This window comes from Oncorhynchus mykiss, chromosome 28, assembly GCF_013265735.2.
Source record: "Oncorhynchus mykiss isolate Arlee chromosome 28, USDA_OmykA_1.1, whole genome shotgun sequence".
Lineage (NCBI taxonomy): Eukaryota > Metazoa > Chordata > Actinopteri > Salmoniformes > Salmonidae > Oncorhynchus > Oncorhynchus mykiss.
Genome location: NC_048592.1, coordinates 36995825 through 37014603, shown reverse-complemented (window position 1 = coordinate 37014603; position 18779 = coordinate 36995825). Strand labels below are relative to the sequence as shown.

Below are 18779 nucleotides of genomic sequence, written 5' to 3'. Positions count from 1 at the left end.
TTAAGCTTGAGACCCCTGCCCTGTGCAACTGGGTCCTGGACTTCCTGACGTGCCACCCCTAGGTGGCGAGGGTAGGAAACAACATCTCCACCCCGCTGATCCTCAACACTGGGGCCCCACAAGGGTGTCTTCTCAGCCCTCTCCTGTACTCCCTGTTCACCCATGACTGTGTGGCCATGCACACCTCCAACTCAATATTCAAGTCTGCAGACGACACTACAGTGGTAGGCTTTATTACCAACAACGATGAGACGGCCTACAGGGAGGAGTGTGGTGTCATGAAAATAACCTCACACTCAACGTCAACAAAACAAAGGAGATTATCGTAGACTTAAGGAAAGAGCAAAGGGAGCACCCCCCCCCCACACACACACACATTGACACGACAGTAGTGGAGAGGGTGGAGAGTTAAGTTCCTCGGTGTGCACATCACGGACAAACTGAAATAGTCCACCCACAGACAGCGCAGTGAAGAAAACACTCCTTTACCGGTGCACAATCGAGAACACCCTATTCGGCTGTATCACCGCCTGGTACGGCAACTGCTCCGCCCACAACCGTAAGGCTCTCCAGACGGTAGTGAGGTCTGCACAACGCATCACCGGGGGCAACCTACCTGCCCTTCAGGACACCTACACCACCCGATGTCACAGGAAGGCCATAAAGATCATCAAGGACAACAACCACCCGAGCCACTGCCTGTTCACACCGCTACCATCCAGAAGGCCAGGTCAGTACAGGTGCATCAAAGCTGGGACCGAGAGACTGAAAAACAGCTTCTATCTCAAGACCATCAGACTGTTAAACAACCACCACTAACACTGAGTGGCTGCTGCCAACATACTGACTCATCTCCAGCCACTTTAATAATACAAATTGGATGTAACAAATGTATCACTAGTCACTTTAAACAATGCCACTTTACATGTTTACATACCCTACATTACTCATCTCATATGTATATACTGTACTCGATACCATCTACTGCATCTTGCCTATGCTGTTCTGCCATCGCTCATCCATATATTTACATGTACATAAACACAGAAATAAACCAACAGAAGAAAATACTGGAGTCCTGACCTCAACCCGATTGAGATGCTGTGTCATGACCGAGAGCAGTTCACACCAGACACCCCAAGAATATTGCTGAACTGAAACAGTTTTGTAAAGAGGAAATGGTCCAAAATTCCTCCTGACGGTTGTGCAGGTCTGATCCGCAACTACAGAAAACGTTTGGTTGAGGTTATTGCTGCCAAAGGAGGGTCAAATTGCTGCCAAGGGTTCAGATACTTTCCCCCACCCTGCACTGTGAATGTTTACACAGTGTGTTCAATAAAGACATGAAAACGTATAATTGTTTGTGTGTTAGTAGTTTAATAAGCAAACTGTGTTTGTCTATTGTTGCAAAGATCAGATCAAATTTTATGAACAAATTATGCAGAAATCCAGGTAATTCCAAAAGGTTCACATACTTTTTCTTGCCACTGTATGTATTTGGAAACATTTTATTTGACTAGTCACTCACAGATTATTTATATCAATTTAACCATTTACAGACCTTTTCCTTTTTTGCTTCCTTTGTTACATACTTCAAGTTTCCAAACACAAATTTGAAATGTTCACATGACAAATGTCCACTTATGAAATTGTTCATTTCTCATAACACCTTGCTCTAGTTAAGGTAAGGTTTAAAAAAAAAGAGCTTTCACTTAACTGGAGAGCCAATGCAGAGGATTCTAAACTAAAACAGGCTAGAAAAACCAGCCATGCTCTACTGAAAGAGACGATCCCATGCTGTTGTGATTTTAATCTGATCAGCACACTAAGCCCCCCCACTCACATCACAACTCGCAGACCCCATAAAAGACATTGTAAAACCACACTAAGGCATTATGCAACGGCAGACTTCAATACTTCAATATCCTGCCTCAAGCAGACCTGCTTGAGCTGTTTTGCAAAACTGCCATGATTGACGCAAGTTGCGTCTGTCAAAAGCAAAAACAAAAATGAGCGGCAAGGAGCCCTAAACAGTTTGATGGTAAGTCTGTCAGCGCCTGAGATACTTTGCCCTCAGATTCATTCCTCCATTCCGAGTGGATTCGCAAACCCTCCCCCCATAATTCAATTTCCTATTCTTTCACGCATCATTAAATAAAGATCAGTCCCATCACACCTCAACACCGCAGGAAACAAGGGCTGGATACCAAATGGCACCCTCTTACTGAAGGGCACTACTGTTGACAAGGCCCCATAGGGCTATGTGGGGGACATTTGGGATGCATGTGTTCTTGGGTAGTGGGGAACTTGAAGTGACAGTACACCGGGCCTCTCTCTTACAGTATATACACTGAGTATGAAAAACATAAAAAACACCTACTCTTTCCATGACATAGACTGACCACATGAATCCAGGTAAAAATCTATGTTCACTTATTGATGTCACTTGTTAAATCCACTTCAATCGGTGTAGATGAAGGGGGGGGGGGGGACAGTTTAAAGTAGGAGGATTTTTAAGCCTTGAAACAATTGGGACAGATTGTGTATGTGCCATTCAGAGGGTGAAGGGGCAAGACAACACATGTAGGTGCCTTTGAACGGGATATGGTAGTCAGTACCAGGTGCCCAGGTTTGTGTCAAACTGCAACGCTGCTGGGTTTTTCCACACTCAACAGTTTCCCGTGTGTATCAAGAATGGTCCACCACCCAAAGGACATCCAACCAGCTTGACCGAACTGTGGGAAGCATTGGCGTCAACATGGGCCAGCATTCCTGTGGAATGCTTTCAACACCTTGTATAGTCCATTTCCTGACGCATTGAGGCTGTTTTGAGGGGGGGCAACTCAGTAGGGGTTCTTGATATTTGGTATACTCAGTGTACGTCTAGATGGTCTATCTTGCAGTCTCGTTTGTAGGAGATCCCCGTGTGTGACCTATACTAATTGCAGGACTTTCCAAGTTAATATAATGTGTGTTGTAAAATGTCATAGCTTGTGGATTTACAATGACTGTGTTCAATAGTAGTAGAATCCCATCCAATGGGAGTTAGCATATAGCAGTCACTTCTAAACCTGAAAAGGGACAACTTCTACATGTTAAGTAGCAAAAACAGTTAAATATATCCGGATCGGATTTAAGTAACCACATTGTGGGACTGTTACAACACATAAATCATGACAGATTTGACGAATAACAGATTTGTTGAACGTGCGCCAATCTGGTCAGTGGAACGTCTGTGTTCCATTGACTCCTTTACCGTATCTATGGAACGAAGGTGGTTCTTATGTTGCTATGGAATGAAGGTGGTTCTTATGTTGCTCTGGAACGAAGGTGGTTCTTATGTTGCTCTGGAACGAAGGTGGTTCTTATGTTGCTCTGGAACGAAGGTGGTTCTTATGTTGCTCTGGAACGAAGGTGGTTCTTATGTTGCTCTGGAACGAAGGTGGTTGAAAGATTAGTGGAATCTGTGTGGGTAGCTGGACAGGTAGGATGACTGACAGTGAAGGTGAACAGGTGTCAAGTGACAGAGGAATGGATGAGACTGAGGCAGGAATTCCTTTAACCATAAAGTGGTATATTTACTGAGTAGTCTGTGTTGCATCACAAAGGAAACAAATAACATGTATCCAATCAGATTCATTATCAAAGATCAAATCATATCATTCATTATTAACATAAGTTAAGGAGTTCAACAGTTCAGTTCATTAAGTCAATAGTAATCATCCGCGAGTCATTTAGGCTCGTAACTATTTATCATAAATCATGAAAGAATACAAACAGTGAATGGTGATACAATCTATAATCCCCATGATCAAAGTCAATCAGTTAGCAAACAATGACGTTTCTCATTTCACTCTTTCAATGGTCTTCATGTGTACATATAATTCATTTCAATACACATGAACCATATCGATTGCATAATTGGCCTATGAGGATCCGTAGGGCCGTGATCATTGACAATTCACATTACACAATATGTTTGAAGCGTGCTATAAACAATAACTGAATGGCCCACTCTCCCGATCGCCACAGATAATTCAGATGAAAGGTAAGAGTCGGTCGACTTACGTGGATTCATGGACGCACAGAACTTCTGGATCAGATGGAGTTAAGGAAGAGAAAGCAGCAAGATCAGGCGATGGCAATTTCCTCCTTTTATGGAGTTGAGATCTGTCGGACATTTCCACCTGACCTAATTAAAGCGCCCCTGGCCCAGCTGAGTAAATGGCAATGAATTAAAGGAGTATTCCACCAAATCCATGGGCCTTTTCTACAGTGGTTCTTATGTTGCTCTGGAATGAAGGTGGTTCTTATGTTGCTATGGAATGAAGGTGGTTCTTATGCTGCTATGGAACAAAGGTGGTTCTTATGTTGCTATGGAATGAAGGTGGTTCTTATGTTGCTATGGAACGAAGGTGGTTCTTATGTTGCTATGGAATGAAGGTGGTTCTTATTCTGCTATGGAACAAAGGTGGTTCTTATGTTGCTATGGAATGAAGGTGGTTCTTATGTTGCTATGGAATGAAGGTGGTTCTTATGTTGCTATGGAACAAAGGTGGTTCTTATGTTGCTATGGAACAAAGGTGGTTCTTATGTTGCTATGGAATGAAGGTGGTTCTTATGTTGCTATGGAATGAAGGTGGTTCTTATGCTGCTATGGAACGAAGGTGGTTCTTATGTTGCTATGGAACAAAGGTGGTTCTTATGTTGCTATGGAATGAAGGTGGTTCTTATGTTGCTATGGAATGAAGGTGGTTCTTATGCTGCGATGGAACAAAGGTGGTTTTTATGTTGCTATGGAACGAAGGTTATTTTTATGCTTCTATGGAACAAAGGAACCATGCCTGCGTGATGAGTAAGTAACCTTGCCTTAGACCTGAAGAGTTGCTAGGCTTTAGCTCAGTGGGCTAACAGTCTTGTAATGCATAGGAAACCATACACCTACTATAGCATAATAGTAGAATCCATTTGTTTATTTATTTTACCCCTTTTTCATGGTATCCAATTGGTAGTCTTGTCTCATCGCTGCAACTCCCGTAGAAACTCAGGAGAGTCGAGAGCTGTGCATCCTCCGAAAAACAACTCAATCAAGCCGCACTGCTTCTTGACACAATGTCCACTTAACCCGGAAGCCAGTCACATGGGTCTCCCAGTCACGGCCGGCTGCGACAGAGCCTGGACTCAAACCAGGATCTCTAGTGGCACAGCTAGGACCGGGATGCAGTGCCTTAGACCACTGCGCCACTCGGGAGATATCTGTTTATTTTCTTGTTGCAATTTGAAAGATATGTTTGATAAAGACTACACTCTTAGGATTTAGGATTTGAGGACAGGTGATGTGGAGTTCAAGCACCAGCGACATATTTCTGTTGTGCTCAGTTCAGAACACTATAGAATGTTTAGCATCTATCACTCAAGCACGGTCTGTGGAAGTTCACATATTTAGACATTCACCAAATCCTGAACCCTGAACCCGCTTGCTTGTAGGTTTGTTGCATGTTATTTGTAGGAAATAAAATGACTTCTTGCCATCCATAACAAAAAAAAACAAATAATAATCCAAGCTTTATGTCACAGTCATATAGAACGGCGGGAATGCAGCGGTCTCTTTGTACCAAGAAAACTAAAAGCTTTTCTCTTGTTGTGTGTGTGTGTGTGTGTGGTGTGTGTGTGTGTGTGTGTGTGTGTGTGTGTGTGTGTGTGTGTGTGTGTGTGTGTGTGTGTGTGTGTGTGTATGTGTGTGTGTGTGTGTGTGTGTGTCTCAATTCTGTTCTTTATATGTTCTGGCCTTGGATATTCTTGATGTTTTTTTTATTTTTTTAGATTACCACGAGTTGAATAAAATGCCCTTTAATGACAAAAAAAAAGCTCATTAAACCGACAATCCATGCTCATAACACGCTGAAATGTTGCTTGTAATGTTTTCCTGAAGTTTACACAACGTAAGTTCAACTCTATTGTCAGGTGGTTTCTTGAATCAACCAAACTATAATGGCGTGAGTTTTCTTTTTGTCACCAAAGACTAATAGTAATAGTCAATGCAGGCTATTGCAGTCGGATAAACAGTCAATTGATGCCGAATAAATGTTGCCACACAGACTAATTTTATAATTTTATAATACACCTTTCATTCGACTTCACCCCGAAACGTAAGTTATTTTGAATTATTTTTATTTCAATTTTTGCCCCCCTGTAGCCTACAGTAAGTCATCAACATATGTGAAATACAGAATTACAGTTGTATGTGTTTATATATTGGAAAGGAAAGAAATTCCCATTCAACCAGAATACCTCTTGTTACTTTGGTTAAAATAAAGTCTGCCCTAAATAGCTACATAAGACCTTCTCTCACATTGTCCTTGGTTAGATAAGTAGATCACTTCTGCAGCTACATTCATTTGCTAGCTATAGCATAGCTTTCATAATGCTTTCAAATATGAAGATGTGGCTCCAATTATGTTTCTGCTCTTGTCTGTGACTAATAATGTTCGTACCATGTTTTGTGCTGCTACCATGTTGTGCTGCTACAATGTTGTGTTGCTGCCATGTCGTTGTCATGTTGTGTTGCTACCATGTCGTTGTCATGTTGTGTTGCTACCATGTCGTTGTCATGTTGTGTTGCTACCATGTCGTTGTCATGTTGTGTTGCTACCATGTCGTTGTCATGTTGTGTTGCTACCATGCTGTGTGGTCATGTTGTGTTGCTACCATGTCGTTGTCATGTTGTGTTGCTACCATGTCGTTGTCATGTTGTGTTGCTGCCATGTCGTTGTCATGTTGTGTTGCTACCATGTTGTTGTCATGTTGTGTTGCTGCCATGTCGTTGTCATGTTGTGTTGCTACCATGTCGTTGTCATGTTGTGTTGCTACCATGTGGTTGTCATGTTGTGTTGCTACCATGCTGTGTGGTCATGTTGTGTTGCTACCATGTCATTGTCATGTTGTGTTGCTACCATGTCATTGTCATGTTGTGTTGCTACCATGTCGTTGTCATGTTGTGTTGCTACCATGTCATTGTCATGTTGTGTTGCTGCCATGTCGTTGTCATGTTGTGTTGCTACCATGTCGTTGTCATGTTGTGTTGCTACCATGTCGTTGTCATGTTGTGTTGCTACCATGTCTTTGTCATGTTGTGTTGCTACCATGTCGTTGTCATGTTGTGTTGCTGCCATATTGTTGTCATGTTGTGTTGCTACCATGTCGTTGTCATGTTGTGTTGCTACCATGTCGTTGTCATGTTGTGTTGCTACCATGCTGTGTGGTCATGTTGTGTTGCTACCATGTCGTTGTCATGTTGTGTTGCTACCATGTCGTTGTCATGTTGTGTTGCTGCCATGTCGTTGTCATGTTGTGTTGCTACCATGTCGTTGTCATGTTGTGTTGCTGCCATGTCGTTGTCATGTTGTGTTGCTACCATGTCGTTGTCATGTTGTGTTGCTACCATGTGGTTGTCATGTTGTGTTGCTACCATACTGTGTGGTCATGTTGTGTTGCTACCATGTCATTGTCATGTTGTGTTGCTACCATGTCATTGTCATGTTGTGTTGCTACCATGTCGTTGTCATGTTGTGTTGCTACCATGTCATTGTCATGTTGTGTTGCTGCCATGTCGTTGTCATGTTGTGTTGCTACCATGTCGTTGTCATGTTGTGTTGCTACCATGTCGTTGTCATGTTGTGTTGCTACCATGTCGTTGTCATGTTGTGTTGCTACCATGTTGTTGTCATGTTGTGTTGCTACCATGCTGTGTGGTCATGTTGTGTTGCTACCATGTCGTTGTCATGTTGTGTTGCTACCATGTCGTTGTCATGTTGTGTTGCTGCCATGTCGTTGTCATGTTGTGTTGCTACCATGTCGTTGTCATGTTGTGTTGCTACCATGTGGTTGTCATGTTGTGTTGCTACCATGCTGTGTGGTCATGTTGTGTTGCTACCATGTCATTGTCATGTTGTGTTGCTACCATGTCATTGTCATGTTGTGTTGCTACCATGTTGTTGTCATGTTGTGTTGCTACCATGTCATTGTCATGTTGTGTTGCTACCATGTGTCGTTGTCATGTTGTGTTGCTACCATGTCGTTGTCATGTTGTGTTGCTGCCATGTCGTTGTCATGTTGTGTTGCTGCCATGACGTTGTCATGTTGTGTTGCTACCATGTCATTGTCATGTTGTGTTGCTACCATGTCGTTGTCATGTTGTGTTGCTGCCATGTCGTTGTCATGTTGTGTTGCTACCATATTGTTGTCATGTTGTGTTGCTACCATGCTGTGTGGTCATGTTGTGTTGCTACCATGCTGTGTGATCATGTTGTGTTGCTACCATGCTGTGTTGTTGTCTTACGTATCTCTTAACGTAGTGTTGCGTTGTCTCTCTTGACGTGATGTGTGTTTTGTCCTATATTTTTATTTAATTTATTTAAATGTTTAATCCCAGGCCCTCGTCCCCGCAGGAGGCCTTTTGCCTTTTTCTAGGTCGTCATTGTAAATAAGAATTTGTTCTTTAACTGACTTGCCTAGTTAAATAAAAGGTTAAATAAAAGGTTAAATAAAAATGTTTATATTGTTTCAGATAGGGATGTATCCACTTTCCATGTGTGTAGAAAGACTATAGACATAGGTCAGGCCCTTGCTTATATTCACCTCATAGTTGAACGTTGCTATCGGCACAGCCAAACACCGGAGGCGATGGATTCAACTTCAGCTTACTTCCCTACTGCAGCCAGTGACAAACTTGCCAGAGGACATTATTAGAAAGAATCCATTTATAGAGTAGAAGATTCAAGTAAACAAATATAAGTGTAATTTTATATTTATTTAATTCAAGTTCACTAACGTTAGCTTGACCTACTTCATAGTAGGCTAGTTCTGTTGTGTTAATAACGTGATAATCCACCAAGCCCATAACTATAACTATAATGATAAACCCATAGGCTACATAACTATAAAAACGTTGGTGAGCAATCCACACCAGAGGGAAGTTCATTGTTTATCGTTCTACAGTCCTACTACACTTGTCAATCAACTGAGCAAGGCATCCTAGCTGCCTATAAATAAGGCGTAAAACAAGACCGTTTGTGAGCTACTCTTCCTGGGGTCCGGCAAAATTAAAGCAGTTTATACAATTCAAAAAACATTACAAGACATTCACAGATTTCACAACACACTGTGTGCCCGCAGGCCTCTACTTCACCACTGCCACATATCTACAGTACTAAATCCATGTGTGTTTGTGTGTGTATAGTACGTATGTTATCGTGTATGTGTATGCATGTATCTATGCCTGTGTTTGTGTTGCTTCAGAGTCCCCGCAGTTCCACAAGGTGTTTTTAATCTGTTTTTAAAATGTATAATTGTACTGCTTGCATCAGTTACTAGAGTTTAGAGTTCCATGTAGTCATGGCTCTATGTAGTACTGTGGAATAGAGTTCCATGTAGTCATGGCTCTATGTAGTACTGTGTGTTTCCCGTAGTCTGTTCTGGACTTGGGGACTGACTTGAGGTCTGAAGAGACCTCTTGAGGCATGTCTTGTGGGGTATGTATTTGACAGACAGCTCGGTGCATTCAACATGTCAATACCCCTCATAAATACACGTAGTGATGAAGTCAATCTCTCCTCCACTTTGAGCCAGGAGTGAGTGACATGCATATTATTACCATTAGCTCTCTGTGTACATCCAAGGGTCAGACGTGCTGCCCTGTTCTGAGACAATTGCAATTTTCCTTTTTTTTGTGGGACCTGACCACAGAACTGAACAGTAGTCAAGGTGCGACAAAACTAGGGCCTGTAGGACCTGCCTTGTCAAGAAGGCAGAGAATCACTTTGTTATAGACAGACTTAGCTACTACTGTATCAATATGTTTTGACCATGACGGTTAATGAGGTCTCTAATTCACAGATACTCGTTCAGACCGTTCATTTTATTTATTTATCCTTTGTTTAACTAGGCAAGTCAGTTAAGAACAAATTCTTATTTTCAATGGCGGCCCTAGGGACAACGGGTTAACTGCCTTGTTCAGGGGCAGAACGACAGATTTGTACCTTGTCAGCTCAGGAAATTGAACTTGCAACCTTTCGGTAACTAGTCCAACGCTCTAACCACTAGGCTACCCTGCCGCCCCGTGAGGTCTCTAACACACAGATACTGGTTCAGACCATTCAGTGCTTTCAGGGTGTGTTCATTGTCAAAGTGACAACTGCAACTAATACTTCAATGCGCATGTAGGCCTAATTAAAAAATAATATAATATTTATTTAAATATCTAAATGTAACAATTCAACAACAAACACCATTTAGCCTGGACATATTTTACAGTATAACATTGCCTCGTTGCTCAGGTGGTTTCCAAGTGATGTCCATTGTTCTAATGGTTGTCCATTCCTTTGGGTCTTATTGTGCACTGTACTCATTTCTCTGTCTGCACTGTACTCATTTCTCTGTCTGCACTGTACTCATTGCTCTGTCTGCACTGTACTGATTTCTCTGTCTGCACTGTACTCATTTCTCTGTCTGCACTGTACTCATTTCTCTGTCTGCACTGTACTCATTTCTCTGTCTGCACTGTACTCATTTCTCTGTCTGCACTGTACTCATTGCTCTGTCTGTACTGTACTCATTGCTCTGTCTGCACTGTACTAATTTCTCTGTCTGCACTGTACTCATTTCTCTGTCTGCACTGTACTCATTTCTCTGTCTGCACTGTACTCAATGCTCTGTCTGCACTGTACTCATTTCTGTCTGCACTGTACTCATGTCTCTGTCTGCACTGTACTCATTGCTCTGTCTGCACTGTACTAATTTCTCTGCCTGCACTGTACTCATTGCTCTGTCTGCACTGTACTCATTGCTCTGTCTGCACTGTACTAATTTCTCTGTCTGCACTGTACTCATTTCTCTGTCTGCACTGTACTAATTTCTCTGTCTGCACTGTACTCATTTCTCTGTCTGCACTGTACTCATTCCTCTGTCTGCACTGTACTCATTGCTCTGTCTGCACTGTACTCATTGCTCTGTCTGCACTGTACTCATTGCTCTGTCTGCACTGTACTCATTGCTCTGTATGCACTGTACTCATTGCTCTGTCTGCACTGTACTCATTTCTCTGTCTGCACTGTACTCATTTCTCTGTCTGCACTGTACTCATTTCTCTGTCTGCACCTGTACTCAATACTCTGTCTGCACTGTACTCATTGCTCTGTCTGCACTGTACTAATTTATCTGTCTGCACTGTACTCATTTCTCTGTCTGCACTGTACTCATTTCTCTGTCTGCACTGTACTCATTTCTCTGTCTGCACTGTACTCATTGCTCTGTCTGCACTGTACTGATTTCTCTGTCTGCACTGTACTCATTTCTCTGTCTGCACTGTACTCATTTCTCTGTCTGCACTGTACTCATTTCTCTGTCTGCACTGTACTCATTTCTCTGTCTGCACTGTACTCATTGCTCTGTCTTTACTGTACTCATTTCTCTGTCTGCACTGTACTAATTTCTCTGTCTGCACTGTACTCATTTCTCTGTCTATACTGTACTCATTTCTCTGTCTGCACTGTACTCATTTCTGTCTGCACTGTACTCATGTCTCTGTCTGCACTGTACTCATTGCTCTGTCTGCACTGTACTAATTTCTCTGCCTGCACTGTACTCATTTCTCTGTCTGCACTGTACTCATTGCTCTGTCTGCACTGTACTCATTGCTCTGTCTGCACTGTACTAATTTCTCTGTCTGCACTGTACTCATTTCTCTGTCTGCACTGTACTCATTTCTCTGTCTGCACTGTACTCATTCCTCTGTCTGCACTGTACTCATTGCTCTGTCTGCACTGTACTCATTGCTCTGTCTGCACTGTACTCATTGCTCTGTATGCACTGTACTCATTGCTCTGTATGCACTGTACTCATTGCTCTGTCTGCACTGTACTCATTTCTCTGTCTGCACTGTACTAATTTCTCTGTCTGCACTGTACTCAATACTCTGTCTGCACTGTACTCATTGCTCTGTATGCACTGTACTCATTTCTCTGTCTGCACTGTACTCATTTCTCTGTCTGCACTGTACTCATTTCTCTGTCTGCACCTGTACTCAATACTCTGTCTGCACTGTACTCATTGCTCTGTCTGCACTGTACTAATTTATCTGTCTGCACTGTACTCATTTCTCTGTCTGCACTGTACTAATTTCTCTGTCTGCACTGTACTCATTTCTCTGTCTGCACTGTACTCATTTCTCTGTCTGCACTGTACTCATTTCTCTGTCTGCACTGTACTCATTTCTCTGTCTGCACTGTACTAATTACTCTGTCTGCACTGTACTCATTTCTCTGTCTGCACTGTACTCAATGTTATCAAAACAGGCCACAAATGATCACACCAATGCATTTTCTATCCTCAACTTCTTTCTCTCCGATGGGGTTTAACGGTGGGTTGGCATCCAACATGAACGATGCGTTACCGCCACCACCTAGACGCGGTATTGAACGAGAACATTTTCATCCTTGCAGGAAAGGTGGAAAAAACAACATTATACAAAATACAATAACAGACAAACAAAACCCATCCCACCTCCTCAATCACAGTCCATTTCAAAACCCATCCCACTTCCTCAATCACAGTCCATTTCAAAACCCATCCCACTTCCTCAATCACAGTCCATTCCAAAACCCATCCCACTTCCTCAATCACAGTCCATTTCAAAACCCCTCCCACTTCCTCAATCACAGTCCATTTCAAAACCCATCCCCCTTCCTCAATCACAGTCCATTCCAAAAGCCCATCCCACTTCCTCAATCACAGTCCATTCCAAAACCCCTCCCACTTCCTCAATCACAGTCCATTTCAAAACCCCTCCCACTTCTTCAATCACAGTCCATTCCAAAAACCCCTCCTGCTTCCTCAATCACAGTCCATTCCAAAAACCCATCCCATAGTTCATTCCAAAATACATCCCTAAACAGACCTAGGGGCCTGTGAGTGCATAATATTCCCTGACAGGATTTCTTGCAAGGTCTCAGTTGCGAACTCACGAAGACCCAAGAAACATTCAGTTGCATTCACAATGATTCCAATTTTCTCTAAATTTGATTTGATTTTGAAAACATACACACAAACTGTTTAGCTCAAACTACCTTGAGGTTGATGAGAAACAGTCACTGCTCTGGTGCGAATACTACCATTGTTTCTTCCACGCCATCCCACTATTTCGGAGAGGCTTGCATAGCCTGTTGCACACGGAAACAGGTGGAAGAGAGAGGGGGGAGGGGTAAGTGATGTGTATCTGAAGTAAGAAGCTAAATATTAGTTAGATATTAGGCCATTCATTAGCTAAATATTAGTTAGATATTAGGCCATTCGTTAGCTAAATATTAGTTAGATATTAGGCAATTCATTAGCTAAATATTAGGGTGATAGGTGAAATATTTACCCGTCAAAGTGTAAGGACAATAAATGGACAGATTATTAAATGGCAGATCTGGAGTGTGTTCCTCCAGGCTGTGCTCTGTGGTCCCCCGGGCAGGCAGAGTGTGTTCCTCCAGGCTGTGCTCTGTGGTCCCCGGGCAGGCAGAGTGTGTTCCTCCAGGCTGTGCTCTGTGGTCCCCCGGGCAGGCAGAGTGTGTTCCTCCAGGCTGTGCTCTGTCCTCCCCGGGCAGGCAGAGTGTGTTCCTCCAGGCTGTGCTCTGTGGTCCCCCGGGCAGGCAGAGTGTGTTCCTCCAGGCTGTGCTCTGTGGTCCCCGGGCAGGCAGAGTGTGTTCCTCCAGGCTGTGCTCTGTGGTCACCCGGGCAGGCAGAGTGTGTTCCTCCAGGCTGTGCTCTGTGGTCCCTGGGCAGGCAGAGTGTGTTCCTCCAGGCTGTGCTCTGTGGTCCCCGGGCAGGCAGAGTGTGTTCCTCCAGGCTGTGCTCTGTCGTCGCCGGGCAGGCAGAGTGTGTAACTCCAGGCTGTGCTCTTTAGTCCCCGGGCAGGCAGAGTGTGTTCCTCCAGGCTGTGCTCTGTGGTCCCCGGGCAGGCAGAGTGTGCTCCTCCAGGCTGTGCTCTGTGGTCCCCGGGAACGCAGAGTGTGTTCCTCCAGGCTGTGCTCTATACAGCCTAGGCCTGGTTATGAAACCATTTGGATCAGTTTGGGTCTATCCTCAAGGTCCAGAAAGGTACATTAGCAGGACACTCAGATGGTCTATTTTTTTCAGGATGTATGATGCCCGGTGTTATGATTGGCCTACTAAAAAAGGGCTTCTCCTTTTCAACTCCCTGCTGTAGCCTATTTTACATTCAGCAAGCAAAAACAAGCGTCTCTCGTCCCAATACGCTATTAGTAGGCTAAATAAATCATTATAAATAAGTGTCCAACAAGCTTTTGTTATCTAGCTTTTCCTGGGACTCCAGAAGTTTTAGGAGGAATAGAGGCCAAGCGCATAATTATGTAGCCTATGGCCTACGTTAGAAGTTAGAAGCGTATGCATATTAGAACACAATTCAAAAACTCAGTATTAGGTTTAATACTGAAGTAAATATATACAGTCAATTTACACAGTGAAAAAAAAAAAAAGTTGATCACTTAACCAAATCAGAGGTAGCGGACATTATGTGCGCTCCTGAGGCTGCGCTGAGTGTGCTCTCCCCCAGTCCCTGGGTACCAGTTCGAAAAGCTACCTTATTGTTTCAGTTTTTACGGGACAATAAATGTATCCTGCCCTTGCTACAAAAACCCAATGTAATGAATAATGTTATTATTGTTTTCAAGTGAATACAAAACTCTAGTCCAGGCTTTAAAACAGCAGTGAATAGCCCATGTTAATTAAAGAAATAACCGCTATAAAGCCTGGCTATTTGAATGCACATTCTTTTCGAAATAACTGCATCCAGCCTGCCTGATTGGACAACCATTTGGATCAGTTATGGTTTTTTTTCTCTGAAGTTTAGCCTACAAGGTCCAGGCATATTAGCAGCCCCAGAGAAACATGCTAATGCAGGAATCTCTAGTGGCACTCATATGAATTATGAAAATACTCGACCGTGGAGAAAGTTGTATCCATAGTTGTATCCATGGCTTTCATTTTTTTAAAAGCATTCGAAAATGAGGTGGATAGAACTCATGTTTGTTTTGCTTCTTCACACACTAATCCTTCACATTTCCTTTTCTCCATGGCCTGTTCTACACACTCTTCCTCTCACTCCATTTCAATGGGGATTTTCATGCCTTTTTCATGCCTTAATTAGGTGGGTCACAGTCATCTCTGTAACACCCTTCAATCCCCTGCTCAGGTCACTTAGGAGCCTTCACCACATTGTCTCCCCCTAACACGTTTGGTTTCCCCCTCTTTTGGTCTTTGGTTCTCCCCCAAACAAGACCCGCGTGTTTATATAAGGACTGTGTAAAATGGAATCCCATGTTGCTTCTAGTGGGTGGAGGATGTGCCCCCTCTAAACAGCTCCCCTCTTTTCCCTCCTTTTTTCTCAAAAGGAAGTATATTGGATCACATTCCTTCTTTTCTTTCGTTCTTACTTTTGGTTCATCAATTAATCTCGGTTGGACAAAGCTATCCATATGCAGACATCTGAAGTGGAGGAGGAAAGGAGGAGGAAAGGAGGAGTAAAGGAGGAGGAAAGGAGGAGGAAAGGGAGGAGGAAAGGAGGAGGAAAGGAGGAGGAAAGGGAGGAGGAAAGGGAGGAGGAAAGGGAGGAGGAAAGGAGGAGGAAAGGGAGGAGGAAAGGAGGAGGAAAGGAGGAGGAAAGGGAGGAGGAAAGGAGGAGGAAAGGAGGAGGAAAGGAGGAGGAAAGGGAGGAGGAAAGGAGGAGGAAAGGAGGAGGAAAGGGAGGAGGAAAGGAGGAGGAAAGGAGGAGGAAAGGAGGAGGAAAGGGAGGAGGAAAGGGAGGAGGAAAGGAGGAGTAAAAAGAGGTGGGATGGGGTTTGTTCAAAGCTGAGCGAGCATGATGACCACACCGGCGGCCCTTCTCCCCTCCTCTAACCACCGTGTGAACGAGCGGCGACAGCGGGGGCATTCGCCCTCATTCAGTGGGCTCTCCGAAGCGTGAGCACACATCCCCCGCAGGAGATGAAACCGCAGTGATTTAAAAGCGACCCAGTGTCTCTCTCTCTCTCTCGGACCAATAAGAAGTGAAACTATGGGGGCCTAAGAGGAGAGAGGAGGAAGAGATGAAGAATAGAGAGAGGGAAGAAGGGATGAGGGGAGGGGTCAAATACTACAGGCTTGACTGCTTCAGTGTCGTTGACAACAGCCACCTTACAACAAGGGCCTTGATTGATTGAGACCCACAGTCACTCCTTCACAAAAGAGGGAGAAAGAGAGACAGAAAACAGACGAGTGAGAGAGGGGCCTAAAGGAGGGAAAAAAAGAGCTGTGACTGCACCTCAGTCCTCAACCCTCTCTCAGCCTCCAACCCTCTCTCAGCCTCCAACCCTCTTTCAGCCTCCAACCCTCTCTCAGCCCCCAACCCTATCTCAGCCCCCAACCCTCTCTGAGCCTCCAACCCTCCCTCAGCCTCCAACCCTCCCTCAGCCCACAACCCTCTCACAGCCTCCAACCCTCTCACAGCCTCCAACCCTCTCTCAGCCCCCAGCCCTCTCTCAGCCTCCAACCCTCTCTCAGCCTCCAACCCTCTCTCAGCCCCCAACCCTCTCTCAGCCCTCAGCCCTCTCTCAGCCCCCAACCCTCTCTCAGCCTCCAGCCCTATGTCCTGTCCAACCCTCTCTCAGCCCCCAACTCTCTCTCAGCCCCCAGCCCTATCTCAGCCTCCAACCCTCTCTCAGCCCCCAGCCCTATCTCAGCCTCCAACCCTATGTTCTGTCCAACCCTCTCTAAGCCCCCAGCCCTCTCTCAGCCTCCAACCCACTCTCAGCCCCCAGCCCTCTCTTAGCCTCCAACCTTCTCTCAGTCCCCAGCCCTATCTCAGCCTCCAACCCTCTCTCACCCCCAGCCCTATGTCCTGTCCAACCCTCTCTCAGATCCCAGCCCTCTCTCAGCCTCCAACCCTCTCTGTCCCCATCCCTATCTCAGCCCTCAACCCTCTCTCAGCCTCCAACCCTTTCTCAGCCTCCAACCCTATCTCAGCCTCCAAACCTCTCTCAGCCTCCAAACCCTATCTCATCCCTCAGCCCTCTCTCAGCCCCCAACCCTATCTCAGCCTCCAACCCTCTCTCAGCCCTCAGCTCTCTCTCAATCCTCAACCCTCTCTCAATCCTCAACCCTCTCTCAGCCTCCAACCCTCTCTCAGCCCCCAACCCTCTCTCAGCCCCCAACCCTCTCTCAGCCCTCAGCCCTCTCTCAGCCCCCGACCCTCTCTCAGCCTCCAACCCTCGCTCAGCCCCCAACCCTCTCTCAGTCCCCAACCCTCTCTCAGCCCCCAACCCTATGTCCTGTCCAACCCTCTCTAAGCCACCAGGCCTCTCTCAGCCTCCAACCCGCTCTCAGCCTCCAACCCCCCCTCAGCCTCCAATCCTCCCTCAGCCTCCAACCCTCCCTCAGCCTCCAACCCTCCCTCAGCCCCCAGCACTATCTCAGCCTCCAGCCCTCTCTCAGACTCCAACACTCTCTTTATCCCCCAACCGTCTCTCAGCCCTCAACCCTATCTCAGCCTCCAAACCTCTCTCAGCCTCCAACCATCTTTCAGTCCCCAGCCCTATCTCAGCCTCCAACCCTCTCTCACCCCCCATCCCTATGTCCTGTACAACCCTCTCTCAGCCCAACAGCCCTCTCTCAGCCTCCAACCCTCTCTGTCCGCAGCCCTATCTCAGCCTCCAACCCTCTCTCAGCCCCCAGCCCTATGTCCTGTCCAACCCTCTCTCAGCCCCCAACTCTCTCTCAGCCCCCAGCCCTGTCTCAGCCTCCAAACCTCTCTCAGCCCCCAGCCCTATCTCAGCCTCCAACCCTATGTCCTGTCCGACCTTCTCTCAGCCTCCAGCCCTCTCTCAGCCTCCAACCCTCTCTCAGCCCCCAGCCCTCTCTCAGCCTCCAACCCTCTCTCAGCCCTCAGCACTCTCTCAGCCCCCAACCCTCTCTCAGACTCCAACCCTCTCAGCCCCCAACCCTCTCTCAGCCTCCAACCCTCTCTCAGCCCCCAACCCTATCTCAGCCCCCAACCTTCTCTCAGTCCCCAGCCCTCTCTCACCCTCCAACCCTCTCTCAGGCCCCAGCCCTATCTCAGCCTCCAACCCTATGTCCTGTCCAATCCTCTCAGCCCCCAGCCCTCTCTCAGCCTCCAACCCTCTCTCAGCCCCCAACCCTCTCTCAGTCCCCAACCCTCTCTCAGCCCCCAACCCTATGTCCTGTCCAACCCCCTCTCAGCCCCCAGCCCTCTCTCAGCCTCCAACCCGCTCTCAGCCTCCAACCCCCCCCTCAGCCTCCAATCCTCCCTCAGCCTCCAACCCCCCCTCAGCCTCCAACCCTCTCTCACCCCCAGCCCTATCTATGTCCTGTACAACCCTCTGTCAGCCCCCAGCCCTCTCTCAGCCTCCAACCCTCTCTGTCCGCAGCCCTATCTCAGCCCTCAGCACTCTCTCAGCCCCCAACCCTCTCTCAGCCTCCAACCCTCTCTCAGCCCCCAACCCTCTCTCAGCCCCCAACCTTCTCTCAGTCCCCAGCCCTATCTCACCCTCCAACCCTCTCTCAGCCCCCAGCCCTATCTCAGCCTCCAACCCTATGTCCTGTCCAACCCTCTCAGCCCCCAGCCCTCTAGCAGCCCCCAACCCTATCTCAGCCCTCAGCCCTCTCTCAGCCCCCAACTCTCTCTCAGCCCCAAGCCCTATCTCAGCCTCCAACCCTCTCTCAGCCCC

At 46.0% G+C, this 18779-nt stretch overlaps 1 protein-coding gene across 1 annotated transcript; it reads left to right on the top strand.

Annotated features, from left to right (window-relative positions):
* Nucleotides 1-13456: 13456 nt before the first annotated feature.
* Nucleotides 13457-14081, top strand: LOC118944834 (keratin-associated protein 4-6-like). The gene is made up of 2 exons (XM_036966342.1): nucleotides 13457-13870; nucleotides 13998-14081. Exons 1-2 carry the CDS (start codon nucleotides 13457-13459, stop codon nucleotides 14079-14081), a joined length of 498 nt encoding a protein of 165 aa, XP_036822237.1.
* The last annotated feature ends 4698 nt before the right edge of the window (nucleotides 14082-18779 follow it).

Bases quoted from the DNA above. Each gene is read 5' to 3' on its own strand.
- LOC118944834 (XM_036966342.1), top strand. From the start codon at position 13,457: ATGGCAGATCTGGAGTGTGTTCCTCCAGGCTGTGCTCTGTGGTCCCCC. The intron at 13,871-13,997 runs GTGTGTTCCTCC...GTCCCCGGGCAG, and splicing joins GTGGTCCCCGGGCAGGCAGA to GCAGAGTGTGCTCCTCCAGG.